Source organism: Cervus canadensis, chromosome 14 (assembly GCF_019320065.1).
Source record: "Cervus canadensis isolate Bull #8, Minnesota chromosome 14, ASM1932006v1, whole genome shotgun sequence".
Lineage (NCBI taxonomy): Eukaryota > Metazoa > Chordata > Mammalia > Artiodactyla > Cervidae > Cervus > Cervus canadensis.
In genome coordinates this window covers 32,224,528-32,246,224 of record NC_057399.1, presented here as the reverse complement: position 1 = coordinate 32,246,224, position 21,697 = coordinate 32,224,528, and the positions used below count along the sequence as shown (strand labels likewise).

General features: G+C 43.3%; 1 protein-coding gene across 1 annotated transcript in view; it reads right to left on the bottom strand.

The window, feature by feature from the left end:
- Positions 1 to 1,728: 1,728 nt before the first annotated feature.
- SLC1A1 (solute carrier family 1 member 1) overlaps positions 1,729 to 21,697 on the bottom strand; it is a 73,608-nt gene continuing 53,639 nt past the window's right edge. The window contains exons 5-12 of the mRNA XM_043487161.1: positions 20,559 to 20,601; positions 19,062 to 19,160; positions 15,739 to 15,923; positions 14,549 to 14,656; positions 12,608 to 12,730; positions 11,808 to 12,002; positions 6,098 to 6,232; positions 1,729 to 3,964 (exon numbers count right to left, since the gene is read on the bottom strand). Coding sequence (XP_043343096.1) covers positions 3,718 to 3,964; positions 6,098 to 6,232; positions 11,808 to 12,002; positions 12,608 to 12,730; positions 14,549 to 14,656; positions 15,739 to 15,923; positions 19,062 to 19,160; positions 20,559 to 20,601 — 1,135 coding nt within the window. The 3' untranslated portion in view covers positions 1,729 to 3,717. The remainder of the gene's footprint in view (positions 3,965 to 6,097; positions 6,233 to 11,807; positions 12,003 to 12,607; positions 12,731 to 14,548; positions 14,657 to 15,738; positions 15,924 to 19,061; positions 19,161 to 20,558; positions 20,602 to 21,697) is intronic.

The following is a 21,697-nucleotide window of genomic DNA, read 5'->3' as shown; positions in this document are numbered from 1 at the left end:
GTATCTCAAACCCCTCGGTGTTTCAGGCCATAGAAAAAATATTGTGAACACTTATTTTTACTTAGCCCCTATATGATACTTTACAGGAGAAGGTATTCTAAGTCTTATACTATTTAAAGGAAAATGTTGCATTTTCAAAATGGGGTTTGGGAGTTGTTTACTAAGTCTCATTAGGTTGGATGTTCTGCTTGCTTTAATAATCCAGCTAACATCAGGTGGTGAGAATAATAATCGTTAGTCATGTCACTGATAAGGGTCCTAAAACCCTTGAATAGCAATTGCAGTTGCATCTCTACAGATTACCCATGTAAATGAGAGGTGAGGACATAGGGTTTTTGTGTGTGTGTAAAGGGGAAGATGGACTTCCCTGGTGGCTCAGTGGTAAAGAATTCACTTGCCAATGCAGGAGAGTTGGGTTCAATCCCTGGGTCGGGAAGATCCCCTGGAGAAGGAAATGGCAGCCCACTCCAGTATTCTTGCCTGGGAAATCCCATGGCGAGAGCTGCCTGGTGGGCTCCATGGTGTTGCAAAGAGTTGGGCACGACTTAGCAATTAAACAACAACATGGGGAAGAGGCATTAGCATTTATTAAGTGTATTATGTGACAGGGTCTCTGCTAAATGTATCACATATATTTTCTCATTTCATACTTAAAACAATCTCATGAGGCAAGATTTGTTATTCCCATTTCACAGAAGAGGAAGGTTTGGCAAGAGTCACAAAGATGATATAAGAAAGCACAGCTGCCTACTCAGTGGGCTCCGTGGTCTCTTGCTGGGCAGTTTTGAGTATATAGAATGCCAATCCAGTTGCATAGAAGCTTCTAGCAGTCTGTCAAGGCTCTGCATGACCATTTCCTCTTTCTGTTCTGAGAGGAAGATTCTTTAACACCTGCAAAGCCAGCACTGTTGCTGGCCCACTTCTGATTACAAGCCACACAGAATTTTCTCAGGCTTTTCTCGGAATGGGGTGTGTTTAATAAAGAGCCTTGTACCCGGTGGGCTCACAGAGATATGTTGAAAAAGAAAGTCATTTGCTGGAGCTAGTAACACTCTCTCTCTGAAAAGAGTATACTTTGGGCAAGATCAGTATCATAATGGGGGCCCTACTGAGATGCATGAACTCTGGATACCAAACAGTCTCACTAAGGAGTTGTATAGTTGGGTATTTTATCTCACGTTGCCAAAAGAGGAAACTTCTGAATTGGTTTGGCCAGGTAGTGCTAAGCACTTTTATGAGATATTTTTCCCTCAGCAGGGCCGAGGGAGCTGTCCATTCCTTTGTTTTGTCACAGACCAGTGAGTCCAGCAGCAGAAAGCTGTTATGACTCAGGCTCTAGGCAGGACCATGATGTACCTTGAAAGAGCTAGTTCTGTTCTTTGTAGCCACATTTCACAGGGCAAGATTGGTCTTTAACTATTATATTGAGATAAGACTGTCTCCCATTATAGTAATTTTGAACCAAATTCTACCTTCCCTTTCATCTCAGTCATAAATTTGGGCAAACTATTCCTAACGGTACTGTTATGTCAGCCTTATAATCCCCACTGATTAACATGAAAAATCAGCTTACTGTTCCTCAAGTTATGCTTTTTCATTCTTGGGTACAAACACAGTTTTGAAAACAATAATCTGGGTACAGTCTGAATCAACTGACCAGGTCTTTCCCTTCCCACACTCATCAGAGTGAGAGAAAAGAAACAGATAAAGGAAGAAAAAGGCGGGGAAGAAAGAGTGACGGCAATGTTTATTGAGACAGAAATGGAACATTGTTCTTTTTTATGAGTTAACAGCACAGTGTGTTAAGAGGCTGGTTATAAACTCACTCCAAAATAAGGATGACCTGCAGTTCACGAAGAGCTCTGTCAGCTCTAGTACCTCAAGTTGGAGCAGCCTGCCAAGGGGGTTGAACCATTCAGCCCAAGATAAGTTACTGATTCAGCTGAATTTATATTTACTTCCTATAAATAACACCAATATTAGCAGCTTAAAATTCACATTTAATCACGGGTCCATTTTATGTTTACATGATCATTTGGTATCATTCTCTTAAATATTTCAGGTGCAGGTGGTCAATACAGAGCTTTTTTTTCTTTTTTAAACTATTCCATGATCTTTGGCACAGTTTCTGGTTTCTTAGCTAGGCTTAACTTGGCTATGCAGTACTGCAGAAACAGGACTATTTTGGATCTTGGTGTAACTACAAGTTTATGTTAAGCATTATTTACAAGATGAGAGTCAAGCACAGACTTTAATACACTGTCTTCACAAATGAGCAGAAGAATGACAGGCAACAGATTTTAATGAGCAGGGGCTGAGATTACTAGACTACTAGTTAGTTAGAACCATCTTCCCTGGAAGAGGAGACAAGTTTAATTCAATGCAAGAATTCCCTGAACCACTGATACCAATGTCTCATGTCATGGGATTTACTTTGCAAGAATCTAGGATAGGGACAGTGCTTTTCTGGCCAGTGTGGCTTACTTGATCCATCAAACCTATATTAAAATACAACTTAGCTGGTAGCTTTGCCACTGTTATTTGGGTCTGATGGGTAGAAAAACGCAAAGTACTGTCATTTTAAGTGGGTATAATTGACCTTGGGAGAATTATAGTTGGATAAAATACTTATTAAACACATTCAGCTGGATAAAAACCCATCCAGCCTTATATGAGTGACACCTTTGTGTATAGTCTTATGTAGAGCTGATAACGGATTGCCTCCCAGCAGTAGCATCTGGAAGCTCTAAATGAGTGGCTGTGCTACCAGAATGTGTCTCTGCTTTGGGGCTGATACTCAGACATGAGACGAACTAGCATGATTTCTCATTCTAGTAGTGCTTATGAGAGAGGAGTTCTGATTAAGCCCCAAAGCAGATCTGGACTGCAATCATAGTTATTATTCAAGTACAAGGAGAGCGCTTTATTTCACATTGAGAGTTCAATTCTGACCTTTATCTGGCAAATTATATGAAAATAATAAATATATACATATATATATATATATATCTAGCTCTCTACTGAACACTGGGTCAGTAGTTACCAGCATCCCCATACAGTACATTGAGAAAAAGAAATCTCTCTTCTCCCCAAATCTCACACCCATCTTAAAACTGTTATTGCAGAACTGTGCTGGTCTGTTTTCTTTCAAAGTAGTTCCTTTGAAATTGGCTGGAGATGGGTTCAAAGTGGACAATTTGGCACATTAACTTTGAGGGGGCTGTTGTTTAGCTTCATTATAGTCTATACAAATGTGAGAGGTCAAGGGAAATCCATGGCAATAGAAAGCCTGAGTAAAAATGTATAGTCGATGACAGAATATATATATATATATATATATATATATATATATTTTAAAAACCCAAAACACTGGTCTGTGCATGAGAAAGCAATTTCTCTTTCACATCTATTACCTAATTAAAACAGTTACATCTATTCTATGTACTTTTCAATTCTGTCTCTCATAGAGTTTAAAAATTCCAGATAATACAGCTTTCCTTTTAATCAGTTTCCTCTCATCTTACCCCACCCCCAAATCCCAGAACCTGGTAAGCAAAAGCTGTGAATCCAAATATAGAAAATAATCTGGAGGTCTGTATATCAAATCAGATGTACATTTGGCTGTTAGTGTTTTCCTTATTTAATGTCTGAATTTGCTAAGAGATGACTCTCCTGGAGAGGTCCTTCACCACCCCCAGTCTTCTGAAGCCAGAGGCCCTAGAACTGTGAGGTCTGGGTGAACGAGATGGTATCGGACTTGTCGACAGCAAAGCCTCCGTTGACGTAGGACTTCTTGGTGTCTGAGTCCTCGTTGTCGAGTGTTGTGGATTCCAAGGTGAAAGGGTTCACAATGTTGACCTCTGATGAAACATCCATCTGCTCCAACTCCTTCTTGGAGAGCTTCTCCACGATGCCAGTCCCAAAGGCATCTCCAAGGACGTTCACCATGGTCCTGAACCGGTCCCTGGGGAGGACAGAAGGTGAGTCAGACACGAAGCCCAGGTTTCACTTTCCTTCAAGTTGGAGACAGGACAGGACCTGAAGAATTCAGTTATAAATTCAGCAAACCACAGAGGGTTCTTCTCAGGGCTGGCTAACCAGAGGCCCCCCACTTCACAGGCCTGGATCAGGGGTTGTCTCTAAAGGCACAGAATGAGCACACAAGCGGCCCCGGGTCCTCGTCAGTCACGACGCCCCTGAATCCAGCATCAATCTCCTAAATTCCCTCCTCTCCTCCCAAAGAAATGTGAACACAATCTCCACAGATATTTGGGGGCGGGGGGGGGGGCGGTCAGGATTCATTAGTCTTTCACCCTAGCCTCTGTCTTGTGTGCATTTCTGAGCTTTCTCTTGGCTAAGGTGAGAGAACCTGGATGTTTTGTGGGGTGGTGTGTGTGTGCCAAGCAGGAGTGGGTATGTGTGTGTCCCCAGTGTGCTGCTTTCTTTCCCACACAAGGTCACTCCACGAGCAAGCCAGCAAGGATGCCGCTGAGCACAGGGTCAGAAAACCCAGGCCAGCCTGGGAACAGCTTGCCCCTTGTGGCACCTCAGCTAGTGTTAACTCCCAGAAGGCCTGGAGGAGAGGCCAGCAGCAGGAGGACGAGGAGGTGGAGAAGGGATCTTGGATGCTGGAGCACGGTTGCTAGGAACTGTCTATATGAATGTTCCTGTGAAAGCTACACCGGCAGGACAGAAAAGGCCAACAGTGCTCCCACATGTCCATTCTGGGTGCCCTCCTGCTATATAGAACATGGACTGAACTAGACCCTTCTGTAGACCAGCCTAGTGTCTTTTTGTTCCATGGATCAAGTTGCATCTTTGACTTCTCTGGGTGTCTTGGAAGTGAAGGTCACCAGTATTCCAGGAAGAACCAGGGAGAGGAGAGAGTGCAAATCGACCATCACCACTAGACAAAAGGCAATTGTCTCAATAGTAGGGTATCTTGACAATAGTAGGGTATCTAAGGGGTAGGGTAACTGAAGTTGGGCCTTAAAGAACCAGCAAGCTGTTGAGGGGACCCCAGAGCAGCCTCCCAAGTGCAAAAGCTTCTCTCCTTTGGGGATGTGACTGTACCTTCAAAGCCACATGGAATGTTTCTGCTTCTCTTTCTACCATTTTTAGCTGCTACTTGCAAACTACATGGCACTGTACTCCCCAGTAAGTTCGGCTGGGTCTGAGTGAAGGCTCAATATGGAGCAGACTTTCCCCCTGATGGCCAGGGGACAGAACCAGACCCAGATACTGAAAGACCACTGTACAGAGTGGGTATCAAGGTTAAAGCCGGGAACCAGGCTCATTCTAACTTTAACCTTGGGGGTCACAAAAGGCATGTTTTTACCCAGATCTGCTGTGTTCCTTAGGGAGGTATGTGTGTGTGAAAGAGAGGGAATGAACTTTCAGCTTAGGTTTGAATGGTCCAACTCATTCTAATCCTAACAATTAAACTTGCTGTTAACTGAGCACATACTGCCAGCCAGACACTGTTCTGGACACACTTCTCACAATAGCTCACTTAGTCCTTACACCAACCCCATGAACTTGACAGAATCATCCCCATCTCTCAGATAATGCAGCTGGCCCCCAGAGAGGTTAAGGAATTGCTCAAGGTCAAACAGCCACTGAACCAGGATTCAAATCCCAATTAACCTTATCCTGAAGCCCTTACTTGTGTCCTGACGGTGCTGACGATCTTGGTAAAGTGGGCTGATGCTGAACTAGGTGGTTCTGAACCTATGGTGCTAACCCAGGGCTGGGATAGGCTAGGGTGGCCTGTGGGATTTGGAATGTCTGAGGCCTTGCCCAGTGTCTTCACCTTATTTTATGTTGTTTATCTCATCCTACACCAAGATCCTAACCTTGAGCATTATCAGGCATAATACACTAATGAACATCACTGCCTTTATAAAATCACTGCTTGAAGTTACGAGAAGTTAATTTTTAAGCACGTTATCAGATGGCCTGGTCAGAGGGACATTAAAGCAGCAACAGATGGCTCATTAGGCAATCTGAGGAGGGGATGATGACAGACTGCAGAGTCTGCAGGGCTGGGAAGCATGCCTTCCCATCCGGCAGAGGCCGCACATTTATTCCAACTCACAGGAGCCAGTCAACAGCGATGATGAGGGTGACATCCTCCGCGGGCAGGCCCACAGCACTCAGCACAATCACCATGGTCACCAGGCCGGCCTGGGGCACACCGGCAGCTCCGATGCTGGCGGCAGTGGCAGTCACACTGTAGACAGAACACACCAGCACAAAAGGAGTTAGACACCCATTTCTCCCCTCCAGGCCCCTGGTCCACAGTGGCTAGTCCCGTGGTCTGTTACTGCTGTGTCCCAAACTGGGCGGTCAGAATCTGTTCCCTGCTGAGCACCAGCTCTGCCTCATTAGGGAGTTGTGGGAGACAGAGGGGAGTGTGAGCTTTTTCCAGGGGGAGGTATGGCTCATCATTCTAATACGAGGAAGTGGAGAGGAACTGCATGGGCAGCACACAATGAATGAGCTAGAGAGGAAGGCAAGAGTTTACCAACCGAAGGTGTTAATGGAGGGCTTTATCCACCCATCTATGCATCCTTCCATCCTAAACAAAGGCCAGGTACATCTCCACCTGTTTGCTTCCCCCCTTCATCCATCTACTCAGCCAAGCAATCATTTATTGAGGATCTAATATGTGGCAGGAATTTGTACTGCTTTGAAGGATGGTAGAGGGACTGGGTTAGGGGTGCGTGGGCAAGGATATTCCGGGCGAAGGCAAAGGAATGAGGCACTAGCCAAGCAGGTTTCATGTACTTCCTTTACATCACAAGACTCTTGACCTCTCTGGGAACTGCCCTTTAGAGCACTGAGTTGAGAAATAGCTATGACTCCTGTCCAAGGTACAAGTGCTTATTCCTGACCACTCCTTTCTGTCAGTGGGTGCCCTTTGTGCAAAAGGAGGAGAGATCTGGAATCCAGAAGAGGATTTTAAAAAGGTCCCTCTCAGGTGGATAAAATGTGGCACTAGGGATATTTCTCTTTGGAATAAGCAGTTTTTCATTAGCAACATCTTCCAGATTTAAATCTGGTCATTTTGAAGAAAACCAGGGTTTGCCCTGCCCTGAAAAGTCCCTGGATTTGAATGAGCTTTGAGGGGACCTATTGTATTTTCTAGACACACGTTCTCATCCTTGGGCCAAGGATGCCACTGGGTTGAAAGCTGAAGATGGAGACACTGTCAATTTAAACTAGAAGAATCCCTGATTCTATCCACAAATCCATATTCTGTGGGCTCGAAAAGCCTCAGAATTCTCACCAACCTGATTTACTGCTCATTTATCTGCCTGGTACTGTGTCACAGATGGTATCTGAGGGCCTGGTCAAACACAGACCGGAGTTCTTTAAGTGTGGTTTCCTTCAGTGGCTGTGACCACCAGTTTGCAATTAGAGATTTCTGGGGCTGTCCAAATCCCTCTAAAAGTTTTGGGCTTTTGCATAATCCTTTAGATCTGTTCTGACTTAAATAGTCTTTGGAAAAGCTAAGTTCATGTCAGTGCTGGTTGAAAACATTTAAACTGAATGCATCGGTGGGTTTTCTTTGTCAGAAGTGATTTGTGCCCCTACCCGTTGATCCTTATTGGAAGCCTCAACACATAATGGTTAACCATATCCCTATGGCTTGAGGCTGGGCTTGAAACTCAAAATCCGTTTAGTCAAAGAAAACTCTGCCCATTAGCCTTGACCTTGCTGATTAAACTTCAGCCATTTGCCTGGCTTAAGTCTGAAACCTGGAACTGTAAATCTTCAGATGGGGGTAAAAATATAAAAACCTACTTGTTCTGCTTGAATATATACTATTTTGACTTTCAAGGGTTTTCAAAGAAGAAGACACAATAATCATTGGTAGAAAGTTCTTTCCTAAGCACTGAGATCTAGATTTATGTCAGGCCATCTAACTCAGCTTTCCACACAGGACAGGGACTAGGTAGTGAACTAGAGTGAGCACAGGTTTTAGAGGCAGACAGACCCAGCTCTGCTCTTTACTAACAGCATGTCCTTAGACAGGTTAGTTCTCTGAATCTCAGTTTCTTGCCTGTGAGATGGGGAGAATATGTCTACTTTGCAGGGCTGCCGGTAAGATTAGATGAGATAAAACAGGTAAGATATCAAGTACAGCACCTGGATATAGTAGGTGCTTAAAACTGAGGCCATTTTGCTCCTTCAGCAGCTGTTACAACTACTTCTGCTAGTATTACTACTATTACAAAAATAACTACTGTTACTACTACTGCTACTTTTTTCCTCTAAGCTCTTTCTAGGTCCCAAATCCCCTAATTATCTTGTGTTGTAAGAAAATTTATCTCATTTCCAACCAGTTGTAACCTTTGGTAAGTGAGTATTATGACAAACCATAAAACGCCATGTTTTGGGTGGATGGTGCCTGTGTTTCTTTGATGTCTAGTCCAAAAGAACCATAGAAAGAGAGAAACTATGGGTCCAAAAATCTTATAGCCATAAACCACATAAGCCACAACCGTGACTTGTAAAATGAAAAGAAAAAAAATTGCACTGGAGACTTCCCTGGTGGTCCAGTGGCTATGAATCCGCCTGCCACTGCAGGGGACGTGGGTTCCATCCCTGGTCGGGTAACCAAGATCCCACCTGCTGCGGGGCAACTAAGCCTGTGCCACAATTACTGAGCCCAAGTTCTAGAGCCCTCAGGCCATGTGGAAAGATCCTGCCAGCTGCAACCACGACCCGAGGGAGCCAAAAATAAATATTTACAAACAAAAACAAAATGACTTCTTATTTCATTCTCTCTAGAGCCAGAGAGGATTTTTAAAGTCAGTAATTACTCTGGGCCTCACAGTTGTTATTTGCTCTGGGTCAGTAGTTATCAGCAAGTTTGATTTAAAAATACAATAGAGCAGAGAGAGAGGGTTTTCATGTGATTATTTAGTCTCTAGGCCCAAAGTTTATTCCTCTAGCAGTGAGGTTAAAAAAAAAGGAAGGAGTTAGAAAGATCTAGGAAACTTACAAGTGAAGCAAAGGGAGGGAATTCATCCCCCAAATGGCAAATAACCGCAAAGAACTGGCACCTCATACAATTGCTCCCTGGAAATGAGTTCAGTACAGAGTTGGTGCCACAGGCTGAGGTGAGGGAGGTGGGAAAAGGCACTTGGAGAAGTGTAAGAACAACTGCTAGAATTACAGTGGTTGTGGAACTTTCTCAGGCATGATTCAGGGTTTTACGTTTAACATACTCTCCACTATCCAAACTAGAGAACTTCACTCATGCTCCTGGGCTCCAGCCTCCTTAGCCACTAATACTCTTTACAGATCATGAGGCACTGGTGTAGTTTCCCAGCTTATGTTCCAAATGGTCTAGTTTGGACTTGTCTTCAGTTAATTTCAAGCAAACTGCAATAAATATGATTTAGGGTTGGGAAGATCTAAAAATTTACTGCACTAGAACACTGTAAGAACTTACTTTATGCCTAGGATTTATGCCTATGTCAGATGCTGAGGATGTAAGAGTGAATTAACCCTGAAAGGTTCAGATTCAGCAGTGTTTAGGCCTAGGGACCCAGGTTAGCCTTAAACTTCCACTCTAAACTAAGGGCTTCCCTGGTGGCTCAGATGGTAAAGAATCTGCCTGCAATGCAGGAGACCAGGTCCAATCCCTGGGTCAGGAAGATCCCTTGGAGAAGGGAATGGCAACCCACTCCAGTATTCTTGTCTGAAGAATTCCCTGGACAGAGGAGTCTGGTGGGCTATATAGTCCAACGGTTGCAAAGACTTGGACATGACTTTCAAACTCAACTAAAGTCTTAGGATTATCTCTAATCCCAATTCATCACTTCAAAGCAGCACTGTCCAGTAGAATTTTCCACTATGATGGCATCTATTTCTACAGCGATAGAATCATGTCTACTCTGTCCAATTTGTGCATGTGGCTAATGGCTACCAAATTGAACAGTGCTGTTCCAGAGAAATGCCTCTGGCAAAATTCACTAATGACATTTTCACCATCTACTTGAGCAGGCAATTTCAGGCTTCACTTGACTAGAATTCTCTGCAAGATTTGACTCTGTTGACCATTTCATCCTTGAAAATCTCTCTTCTCTGGGTTTCTATGACACCATGGTTTCACGACTCTTAACCACCTTTCTATTCTCATTCTCCTCTTGGGTTCCCCCCTTTCTGCCTGCCTCTAATACTAGGATTTTCTAGGGCTCACGCATTAGTTTCTGTCTCTTCTCAACAAACTCTCCCATTCCCAACAATTGCTGAGCACTCAGTGTGTAGGTACCATTCTAAGTACTTTATATGCATCATCTGACTTAATAATCACTATTTGCATAAAATGTAGGTACTATTATTATCCTCATTTACAGATGAGAAAACAGAAGCTTAGAGAATTCAAGGTCACAGCTAATCTGGGTGAAGCAGAGTCAAACACAGATAACTGACTCACAACCCACATGCTTGATGAGCATCATCAAACTGATGACTCTGACTTCTTGTATCTGCAGTCAAGACCACATTTCTCAGTGTATGTTTCCACCTGGATGTCTTAAAGGATTTTCACATTCATTGTATCCGAAAGTATAAGCTCTTAATCTTCCCACCTATATTGAATTCTCTTATACCAGTCCCTGTTCTGATAAGCACCATCCACCAATACGGGGGGAGGGGGGGGTCATCTTAGCCTTCCTCTGTCCCTCACTCTGAATTCAGTAGATGCCTCTTGAATTAATTAGCTCTTCACCCGTGGGTCAGTACCTTAATGTAGGCCTTTTCATACTTTACCTGCAGTAATCTTCTAACTGGTCTTCCAGCTTACAGTTTCTGCCCCCATTCACATTCATCCACTAAATTACCAGTTACCTTTCTAAAATGCAAATCTTTCTATAATATGAAAGACTGTCTAAGACCCTTCCATGAGCTCCTCACACAAGTCCTTCCATGATATGATCCCTGCTTTCTTATCTCCCTATGTTTTCCACATTGTACTCTTTATGCCAGCCACACCAAATCTGTACTGTGTAACTAGGAACTAGGACATGGTTACATCAAGACCCCTGTTCAGCCTATTCCTTTTATTCAAAATGTTCTCCACTTCCTCTATCAAATTCTTACTCCTCTTCTAAGACTTAGCTAAACTTTCCTCTCTTCCAGGAAGCTTTTCCTCACCTTCCCAGGTGGGCCAACCCTTCCTTCTTTGGTGCCCCCTGTGTCCCACATTCAAACCTCTATTATAGCCTTTACCATATCACTCAGCACTTATTTGAAGTGAAGTGAAGTGAAGTGAAAGTCTCTCAGTCATGTCTGACTCTTTGTGGCCCCATGGACTATACAGTCCATGGAATTCTCCAGGCCAGAATACTGGAGTGGGTAGCCATTCCCTTCTCCAGGGGATCTTCCCAACCCAGGGATAGAACCCAGGTCTCCCACATTTCAGGCAGATTCTTTACCAGCTGAGCGACCAGGGAAGCCCACTTATTTAGATATCTGTACACCCAACTTATCTACCCCTTAAAAGCAGGAACTACCCCTTACTCAACCTTGATTCCTTGATACCTACTCTGTGCCTAGCACCTTGTGGGTGCACTGGGCTGAGAACACAGACACTCCCCGGCTCTGAGACCTGATTACGTACCGCAGTCCTGCTGCTTGTAATACAGATGCAGTTAATCTTGGGAAGAGATTTTGTAGACCACAAAAATAAGTCTACAGCTGGACCATCCATGATCTCCCTCCACAGATGAGTTTTACTTGAGAGCAATTCCAGTTACAGAGATGAAAGTGAGTGTGACTTCATGCCCCACCTGATAGTGATGATCTGCCCAACGCTCAAGTCCAAATCATTCAACTGCGCAATAAACACGGCCGCCACTGCTTCATAGAGTGCGGTCCCATCCATGTTGATTGTAGCACCAACAGGTAACACAAATCTAGTGATCCTCTTGTCTACTCGGTTCTTCTCTTCAGCACAGCGGAAAGTGACAGGCAGTGTCGCTGAACTGTGTGATAGAAAGAGAAAAGATATGATGGCCTAGGAATGCTGGTCCTCAATCCCTGCCTGAAGTGACACCTCAGTTCCAAAAACTAAATCGAGAGCTCAAAGGATGATGGCACTTTTGGTAGGACCAGGAATCAGAAGTTGCTGTGCTTGTCACTGTCCCCAGCTGTGACACAACCCCCTCCTGGGTTGCAGGCCCTGCCAAGAGGGAAAGAAATATCCAGTAGGGTGAAGAAATGTGTGTAAGGTCAGAAACTAGGGAGATCATTTCTCAAGGGCAGCTACAAACCGCCCCCAACTGTAATGGGTGCTTCATCAGGTGAGGTGAGAATTGATAAGTGTTGGCCCACAGACTTCTTCCAGACACCCCTCTTCTTTTAAAAAATTTTAAAAAAAAATTTGTTTATTCATTTGGCTGTGTGGGGTCTTTTTGACAGGCAGGATCTTCGATCTTCATTGCAGCATGCTAGGTCTCTTAGTTGCAGCATGTGGGATCCGGTTCTCTGACCAGGAATTGACCCTGGGCCCCCTGCATTGGGAGCATGGAGTCTTAGACACTGGACCACCAGGGAAGTGGTGGTCCACCAGACACCCTCTTCTGTTTACCTGGAGGAGATCATGAGAGCTGTCAGAAGAGCCTGGGCCATTCCCATGGCGAACTGGAAAGGGTTCTTTCGTACAATTATGAAATATATCAGTGGGAGAATTACAATGGAGTGGATTGCAAGCCTGTAAACAGGAGAGAGAAACAGGTTCACAGATGATACTATCTCTTCATTTTTTTTTCCAAATAGCATTTTTACTCATGATATCATTCAACTTTCATTATGGTCCAGTGAGAAAGAGGACAGGAATATATGTCTCCAGTGAACACATGGGGAAGAGGAAACTCAGCAAATCAAATATCTTGTCAAAGTTGGTGGCTAAGCCAGTAGCTGAGTCCACGTCTCAGAGCTCACAGAATAGTTATGTCATGCTGCCAAGACCTGTACCTGCTTTTCCTGCTATGCGTGCTAACATGCTTTCACTTCCTTCTGCTGTTGAATTCTTACTCCTCCTCTAAGACTCAGTGAAATCTCCCCCTCCTCCTGGAAGCCTTCCCTCACCTTCCCAGGTCCAGCTGACCTTCCCCTCCTTGGTGACTCTGTGGTCAACAGTATCATAGCCCTTATCACAGCACTCAGCCCGGACCACGCCACTATCCAGCTGGATGGCACCACCATCCAAGAGGGGAGTCAGGGTGCGTAAGGAGGAAGTTATCCCTGCTCTCCTACAGTCATATTTCATGACTGACCCTCTTTTCTTTGTCATTCCTACATTCCAAACTATTCCTCGTTTCACAAACCAAAGGGCTTAAAAAATGAAACTGATTCAGCAGATGCCATGTAAATGGCAACTCAGAGTTTACAGATCAGTTACGTGAAGCTGAAATAAGAAATGGTCATTTAAAATATAGATCCTGGAGGTCAAGAAAGGGATCTTACAAACAGCCTATGGCTTGGAACTATGAGAAATTGACTTTTAGTTTTCTGTTAGGAACCTACATAGGTTGATGGGGCAGAGACCAGCAGAACCCTCTCATTAAATAGCTCAGCATAATAAATCTCAGCCATACCATGACCTGGACACAGACCCTGGCCTCCAATAAGGTGGATGGTCCCACCTCCATTACTACTGGGGCCCTGGAATTTGACTCTGGCCTTCTTCTCCATTGACCAGCATGACTCTGCTTTTAGTAAACACAGATTAAGAACCTAATCCTATGCAGTGGATACTCCCCAGTGCAACTGAGTTCCAGCAGGTGAGCTGATTCCTCCCGCTGGGTGTTTGGGGGAACTGACCTATGTGAGTCAAACTGATGATGGTTAGTCATTCCCCTGGTCCGTATTTCTTGGCATATGTGACATATCCTGCCCCCGGAATGACATCTGGTGGCACCATTCATAACCTATCCCACTACATCTCCCCTCAAGGGACCAATTTTAAGTGTGCTACAGGAAATGTGCACACAGCCGTCTCCTGCTTGGCACAGTTCCTACCAACCTGGAGATTCTCCAGCACCCTCTCTGATGATGCAGGGTGTGACAGTGCTTACCAGTTCCCCAACAGGGTTGGAACCAACCACCCATCCCACTCCTGCTTGCTCCAGTCCAACTTAGTTTAGGCCCTGCCTAATTTCTTTCAGGCTCAGGGTACATGGGGACTGTTCTTACTTGTTTGGTTGGTTTACATCCTTGAAGAAGGGAAGGCCAGGAGAGGGCCAAGAGTGGGTTTTTCTCTTAAGAAGTGATTTTAACACAGCTAATAAAGGCAGTGACAAAGCATGGTCCAGGCTGTTCTGCCAAGATCTGGAAATCAGCACAGTGTGATCCACCTCCAGTTCAGCTGTTAAAGGGCAGCCCTTCTCCCCACTGCTCTCTTATCCCTGAACCTCATCTTTCCCTGCCAGTGGGAGAGAAGCCAGTTTCACCAACTGAAACCCGGCCTTTCAACAGCAATTCATTGGCTCAAATGAGGTTTCAGTGTCTTCCCTTGAGTCTGACATACCCACTCAGGACGGTGGCCATGTAAAGGCCCAGTTTGCGGAATATTTCCCAGTCTTCAACTTCTATGATCTTCCCGGCAATCAGGAACAAGATACCAATTGGCATGTAGCTAGAAAGTAAGCACAAGAAAAGACATACTTCTGTCATCAAATATTTTCTCAGGGTGGAAATGCTGGGAAAGAAACAAGCCAGGGCATATACCTTGGCTTGGGGTGTGCCCTTAGCTGGGAAGGGCACAGAGTATACACAATGAAGCTAAGGTCTCAGTTTCAGCCCAGCTGGACTACACTGGCTATAGATTTCAGCATCCCTGTGCACCTTAAATTCTACCCACCCATGCCACCATAAGGGGCACTCTGGTCCATACCCCATGCCTTGCTCCTATGCACATACACCCTGCTGGCTGTCATGTCTGCAGGTCTCTCTCTAGCTTGACTCTGCAATCATGGTCTCTAGGCTCTTTCTAGACACAGTCATCTTGTTTCCCAGGTAGTGGTATCAGCAACAGAACCAGTTATGTAATAGCTCTGTTGTGATAGCTCTGTTTGTGGAGCTATCATTACATGCTTTGCATTGGGTTAGGTATCTCACATGCATCATTCACTTAATGTACTCCTCCCAACTCGAGGGGTAGACTTTATTATCCTTTTTAACAGATGATGAAGCTGAGGTTCAGCAGTATTAACTGAAATAACTGAACCCTTTACTGTCACTGTCAAGGTCTATACTTCGAGCCAACTTGCTGTGAGATAAGTGAGGCAGAGGTCTCCCAGGTAAGGTGGACTTTTCAGTATCTCCAGGGACAGGGCAGATGCTCAGGTGGTGCAGCTGCTATGCTTGCCTATGGCAGCTTTCATTTGGATGTATTAGGGCCCATGTGTACCTACTGTATCCCTTCTGCATGGGGCCTGATAAGGAAAGCAACCTGTGTTCTGGAAAACTCCTTCAAATTACTTCTTTAAGAGTTCTTTCTTACATAAATGCTGCTTGGTTGCAAGATGATCAAGGACTTTGGTAGAAAAGACAATGGCTGATCTCTAGACTTTCAGTAGTGAACTGAGTCCTAAGTAATACGTGGAATTATTTAATACTCTAGGGTGAGGTGAGTTGAGAAACATAAACCTTTTCCTTCTAGTTTTGAAGGGTCAGCCATCAGGGGAAGCAAGATGGCATTAACTGGTGTCTGCTCACCACATAATGATCTGAACGATTTTCATGGTTGCATCACTCAGAGCATTGAAGAAATCCACCAGAATCTGTCCCCTTTCTCCCATTTTTCCAATGACAATTCCAAAGACGAGGCAAAAGACGATCAAGCCCAGGACATTTATGCCATCTGAATACATGCCTACGACTTTGTATTCCTTTGTTTTGTTCTGTGGATCAAAACCAAGAAAATAATATTGATGCATGATTATAATCTTGTTAGAATGCATAGGCCCTGAAACAGGAAGATATGATAGCCAAACAAACTAGTGACCTAGCAACAACTTAGGATCAATGAGTTTAGGAGCAAAAAAAAAAAAAACCACCTACGCATGTATCAAATTTTACTGCCCCCACCTCTGGCATTGAAGTTTGAAGTGTTCCCCACCTCCCCTTTCAGCAAATCCATACTTGAATATTTCTTTTGAAGATTTCTTATTCTGGGGTGTTTTAAATTTTTAATAACTTTAGGCACTTTTCAGTTATTTTAACTAGTAGTTACATTAGGAGTCTGCATAAAAAGATACAAATTAATAATGCAGGAAGCTCAAAATATTTACCAGTACAGACATTTTTAGGACACTTTACTATCTATTTTATCCTGATAATGAACACAGGAACATTTTTTACTGCCTCTAACCTTAGATAACCAATAGGATTTTATTTTAGATAAAAAGTAACCAGATATCTACTACTATGAACCATTTCTTCATTTTATCCTGGGTAAGAATAGCATGGGGACTTCCCAGGTGGCTCAGTGGTAAAGAATCCGCCTGCCATTACAGGAGATGAGGGTACAATTCCTGGGTCGGAAAGATCCCCTGGAGGAGGAAATGGCAACCCACTCCAGTATTCTTGCCTGGAGAAATCTCATGGACAGAGGAGCCTCCATGGGCTGCAGTCCATAGGGTCACAAAGAGTCGGATACAACTGCACGTGCATGTGTGTGCAAGCACACACACACATGAGTAGCATGGGATATACCAAGAGATAATTCAATCCTAGTTGTGCAGCATGAGCTTAACTGAGAGATTTCACAGGAAGATAACATATTCTGAGTGGTGCAAACCAGGTTTATAAAGAATTATGTGGATGAGCCACTGGGGTACCAATTATTTCTTACTTATGATCTGACATGATCAGACACATATTTATCGAGCAGTTAGTGTGTTAACTGCATTGGCTACAGCGTAAGGTCTTAAAATGTGGCTGGATAGACAAGACTAACTGTGAGAAACATGAGCCAATGATAGCAAGATGGTGTGTAATTAACTGCACAGCCAAGCTATGAGTTACAGGCATCATGTGGAGACTGGAGACATGAATGAGGGCTGTGAAGATAGTGAAGGACAGGCCCGAGCAGCAGGCAGCCAGGAGATAAGCAGAGATCTAGAAAGCAGACTCCAGAAAAATGGTAAGGAAAGGCAGACATCATCACACACCAGGTCTCTGTACTCTATTCATCCTTTACAGCCGCCACACTAATTTAGACTTCCCTATTCTATTAGGGAGTATTCTATTTTTTCCAACTGTAATATTCATCGCTTTTCACACGAGAGCATATATCACATGTGTATTTTCTCTGTCATAATCCCAGTGCCCATCAGAGCTTGGCTCATGGAGAGTGCTCTGAAAAATCTCTGTGGAACTGTATCAAGAAGCAAGAGCAGGAATTCATTGAGGAGTTGAATCTAGATAGAATAGATTGGGCTCACCGAGAAGTAAGCTGGGAAACCAGAGAGGAGCCAGGTCATGGAGGGCTTTCTGTAGGAAAAAAGAGGGAGCTAACCGTGGCCTATTTAATGTGAATTCCTAAATCTACTGCATTTTTTTTCTCCCCTTAAATTTTTCCTTCCTGAGTGAAGGCAGAGTACATTCAGGAGAAATCTACTACAGGACTACAAATGTACTACTTCAGGCCAACCTGATCTAATCTCCAGCTGGAGAAAGAAATGGCAACCCATTACGGTATTCTTGCCTGGAGAATCCCATGGACAGAGGAACCTGGCAGGCTACAGTCCATGGGGTCACAAGGTCGGACACAACTTAGTGACTAAACCACCAGAATCTCAAACAATGAAATCCTAAAAGTTCTCAGAGCCAACTGATTTCATTGATAAGTTTATGGCAAACTCCTGTTGGCAAAACCTATCCTGAACTGAGATGAGGCTACAGATAGCCTATTTTTCTTACTTAGTAGCCACACTGTAAGTTAGTTGCAGATATGTTGATGTGCTTGATTCTAGATTATTATTGCCAATTCCACTTAAAGATGTTGTATAACATATAGTATACACATCAGCTGGCCCTTCTAAAGTGAAAAACTCTGGACTCAGAATCATATTTGGGCAGAGAGTTTTAAATAAGGAACTGCAGGCCTGCATTCCATGTTTATGTGGTCTTGCAAATCTAACGATGTTCCCAGAGATACCCAACTCAACTCTGGGTGGCAGAGACAGAAGTGACAGGACTCATTCTTTTCTCTGTCTGGTTCAGTTGCTCTTCATTATTCTCAGAAGTTATACTCTATACAGTGGCCGCCAACACTGACTTAGGGAATATTGAGTCAATGTTCCTAAGGGGAAACAGAGGATTAGGTTCCTAGGAATCAACAGTCACATCATTTTGGTCAAATAATCAATATGAAACCTTGTTTTCTCTGTGTTTAAGTTCAAAGACACCTTATTTAATATATATTGTTTAATCACTAACATCGAACTCACTTTAACTCATGCCTGAATGAGACTTCTCTAACACGTGTATTTTCTCATATGGACCATCAGCTTTTTCTTGCGTTTGGGAACACTAACTAGCCAGCAGTGCAGCATGATGGTTGGGAGACATTTCAAACAGTGAAATTGCCAAGCTAACACACAAAACTGAGAAAAATGTGGCAAAGACACACCGCACAGAGGACACATATTTACCATGTAAGAGCTGAACCAGGGAGGGGATGTGTGTATACATACAGCTGATTCACTTCGTTGTACAGTAGAAACCAACATAACATTGTAAAGCAATTATACTCCAATAAAAAAAGGAAAAAAACAAACTGCTGAACATAGCCTTGTTCAACCTCAGCTGGGACATGTGCATGGGCAAATTACATTTTTCACCACTCTTGGTGTGTCTGTGAATGACCAGCACCATGCTGATTTTCAGGTTACAAATACATTTTAGTACATAGGCAAATTCACAAATGTGGAATCTGAGAACAATGAGGATCTACTTATTTCCATCTCCTGCTCACTCATGACTTGGCCCCTGCCTATTGGGGAAGGGAGCAGACAAAAGGGTGTAAGTGGTACCTTGGAAATGGCAGTTGTCATGATGGCTGTGACAGACGCTTCGGTGCTGTTTGTCCCTGGCTCCTCAGAAAGCTTCACTTCTTCACGTGTGGTTTTGTACTGCATGTTGGAGGGGGAAAAGGTCAAAGAAATAAAAAAAGAATTTTTAAGCTCCTAAGGATAAACCATAGGAATGTTACTTTGGCCAGATAAGTGTCACTGAAAGTTTCCACCTCTGAGGCCTCTATCGGCTTTGGTTTTGGACAGTACTACCCCTGAGGCTTTGGAAGCAAAACTGCAGTTGAGAACTCCAACCCTCTGACCACCACAGCCACCATCAATGGTGTCAAAATGTTCTCTCACTTTTGTAGTAAGGGACCAATTAATGGAGCAACAATGTAGAAGAAAGCATAGGTTTTATCTTTAGGTACTTTAATAGATTCTACAGGAATCCTGTCAATCATTTTTGTTTCTATTTATTTATTCATTTATTATTTTTAACCTGGGGAAAAAACACCACATCACTTTAAATTTAGTCACCATGACTTTAGTAAACATCAAGAACTATATGGTTGTTCCAAAGTCAATAGTCCCTTTAGGGCTATTACGTGAGTGAGATTTCTGTTAAATTCCCTTCCTTCACCCGTTTGATTCTGCTGAGCTTCAGCAGAGACGTTTAAGAAAGAGCTAGTATATCATCACAGTGGGCATAAATGTTACTCCTACAAGGCTCTGCCAACACCAAGACCCTTACAAGTGACCACTGTGGCTGAACCGCAAATGCACCCCCTAAATAGAGGTGGTTCTGTGCCTCTTGGAGGTCAGCAGGGAGCAATTTAATTGCCATTTTTGTTGGTCAACATAGAGGTCTCTGTTTGTGTAATTTATGTAAATGAATTCAGCAGCTTGTGATAGACTCAGCTGTCTTAAAGTGCATAGATAAACAAGAGAAGAAGGCTTAAAGGAAATGGAGTGAAGAGATTGTGAAACTTCCCTAAAGGAAAAAAAGTGGCTTTGTTACATTGCTCTGTAGTGTGCCAGCAGTGGGAACGTAGTGATGAAAGAAAATACCAGATACCAGGAACACTAACCACCCACACGGGTCACATACTGATTTCCCAATGTGGGGGTGGAGGTTACCTTTCCCAACTGCATTATATCTGTAGATAGTCTGAGCTTCTTCACAAATATAAAGTGGTTCTCTGAAACTAGGTGCTAGAAGCCAGATTTGAAAACACTCATTATTTGGCATGTTCCTGACTTACTCCAGTTGAAACCATTTGGGGAAAAAATGAAGCCTAAGGGAAAAGGGAGCAGTGTAAGCTACAACAGGCATGCTGCTATGGCTGGAAAGACTGGGGTTGACAGGTCACCGGAAATTCCTCCATTCACAGGTATTAATACATCGCCCCTTTTTTGATGGGCTAATTCCATTTCTTAGGTCACAGAAGAAAAAAAAATCTTAATGGGTAAGGAGGAAGAGTAGAACAGCTTGAGGGCAAAAATCATTATCCTTACCTGCTGAAAACAGGCTTGGACAAGGTTCTCAGGGAACATATTCCTGTTGGAGACATGAAAAGCAGTATCACATTAAGACAAAAGTGGGTTTTGTTTGTTTGTTTTTGTCGCACCCAATACATTGATGGAAATGAGTATGCTATAGAATTAGTACTATGGTTTTGGTCTTGCCTTTGCATAATGCTTCCTGTATTAAGATTTCTTTTTCCCTACTGAGCTTCAGTTAGGGGATAGAAAGCTCTCCTAACTAACCATCACACTTAACTGATTCATTGAGTAGCCAACACGGTTGCTGTCCTTGGTGAAATATGTACTAGCAGGTGGACACGCACAGTTAAGAGACTTCTTTAAGATTTTGCACATTTCTGTTTTCATCAATGAGAGTCGACTGCACTTGTTCCCAAATTCTTTATGCCAGTTGCAAATATCATTGTAATTATTGAATGAAATACTATGTAAATCAATGCAATATGAGTGTGAAAAGGAAGGAGCAGTTTCTATAAAAACTAAGCTGGAATGCCTGGAAACTCATTCAAGGCAAGTGAGTAAAATTTCTGTTGTTGCATTAGGTAAGGGAAGACAATTGAAATAAAAAGAAAAGCCGGAAGAACTCAGATCTCAGCTTTCCTTGCAATTTCTAAGGGTTTTGTTGCTCTACTTCATGAAAACTGAGCCTGGAAATTGTAGATGATGCATTTATAAAGGCAGCCTAGGCAACAGAAATACGAAATTACAATCAACTGACACAAAGAAATGACCTTGGCCCCACATAAAAAAAGGGTAAATAAATGCCTTTAAGTTTTAAGCATAAACAAAATACGTAGTGCATATTTATGACTCTCTGCTTTAAATGCTGTTTTTTAAAATTAACTGACCAATCTGTAGCCCTGATTGTTTCAGATAAGAGGGTTTCTCCTGTACAATTAAAAAATATATTTCTTCAAGTTGCTTCAGAACCAACTACCCAATACAGCCCAGAATCTTAATGCAACAAGTATCTTTGGGCATCTCTGTCCATCCTAAACCCTGACAGAGGCCCTGTTCCTTCCATTCCTTTGTGGAACCATCACCTGGAAAGCAGGACTGGATATGTAACTTGCAGGGTCCAGGGCAAAATTAACACATATAATAATTTAAAA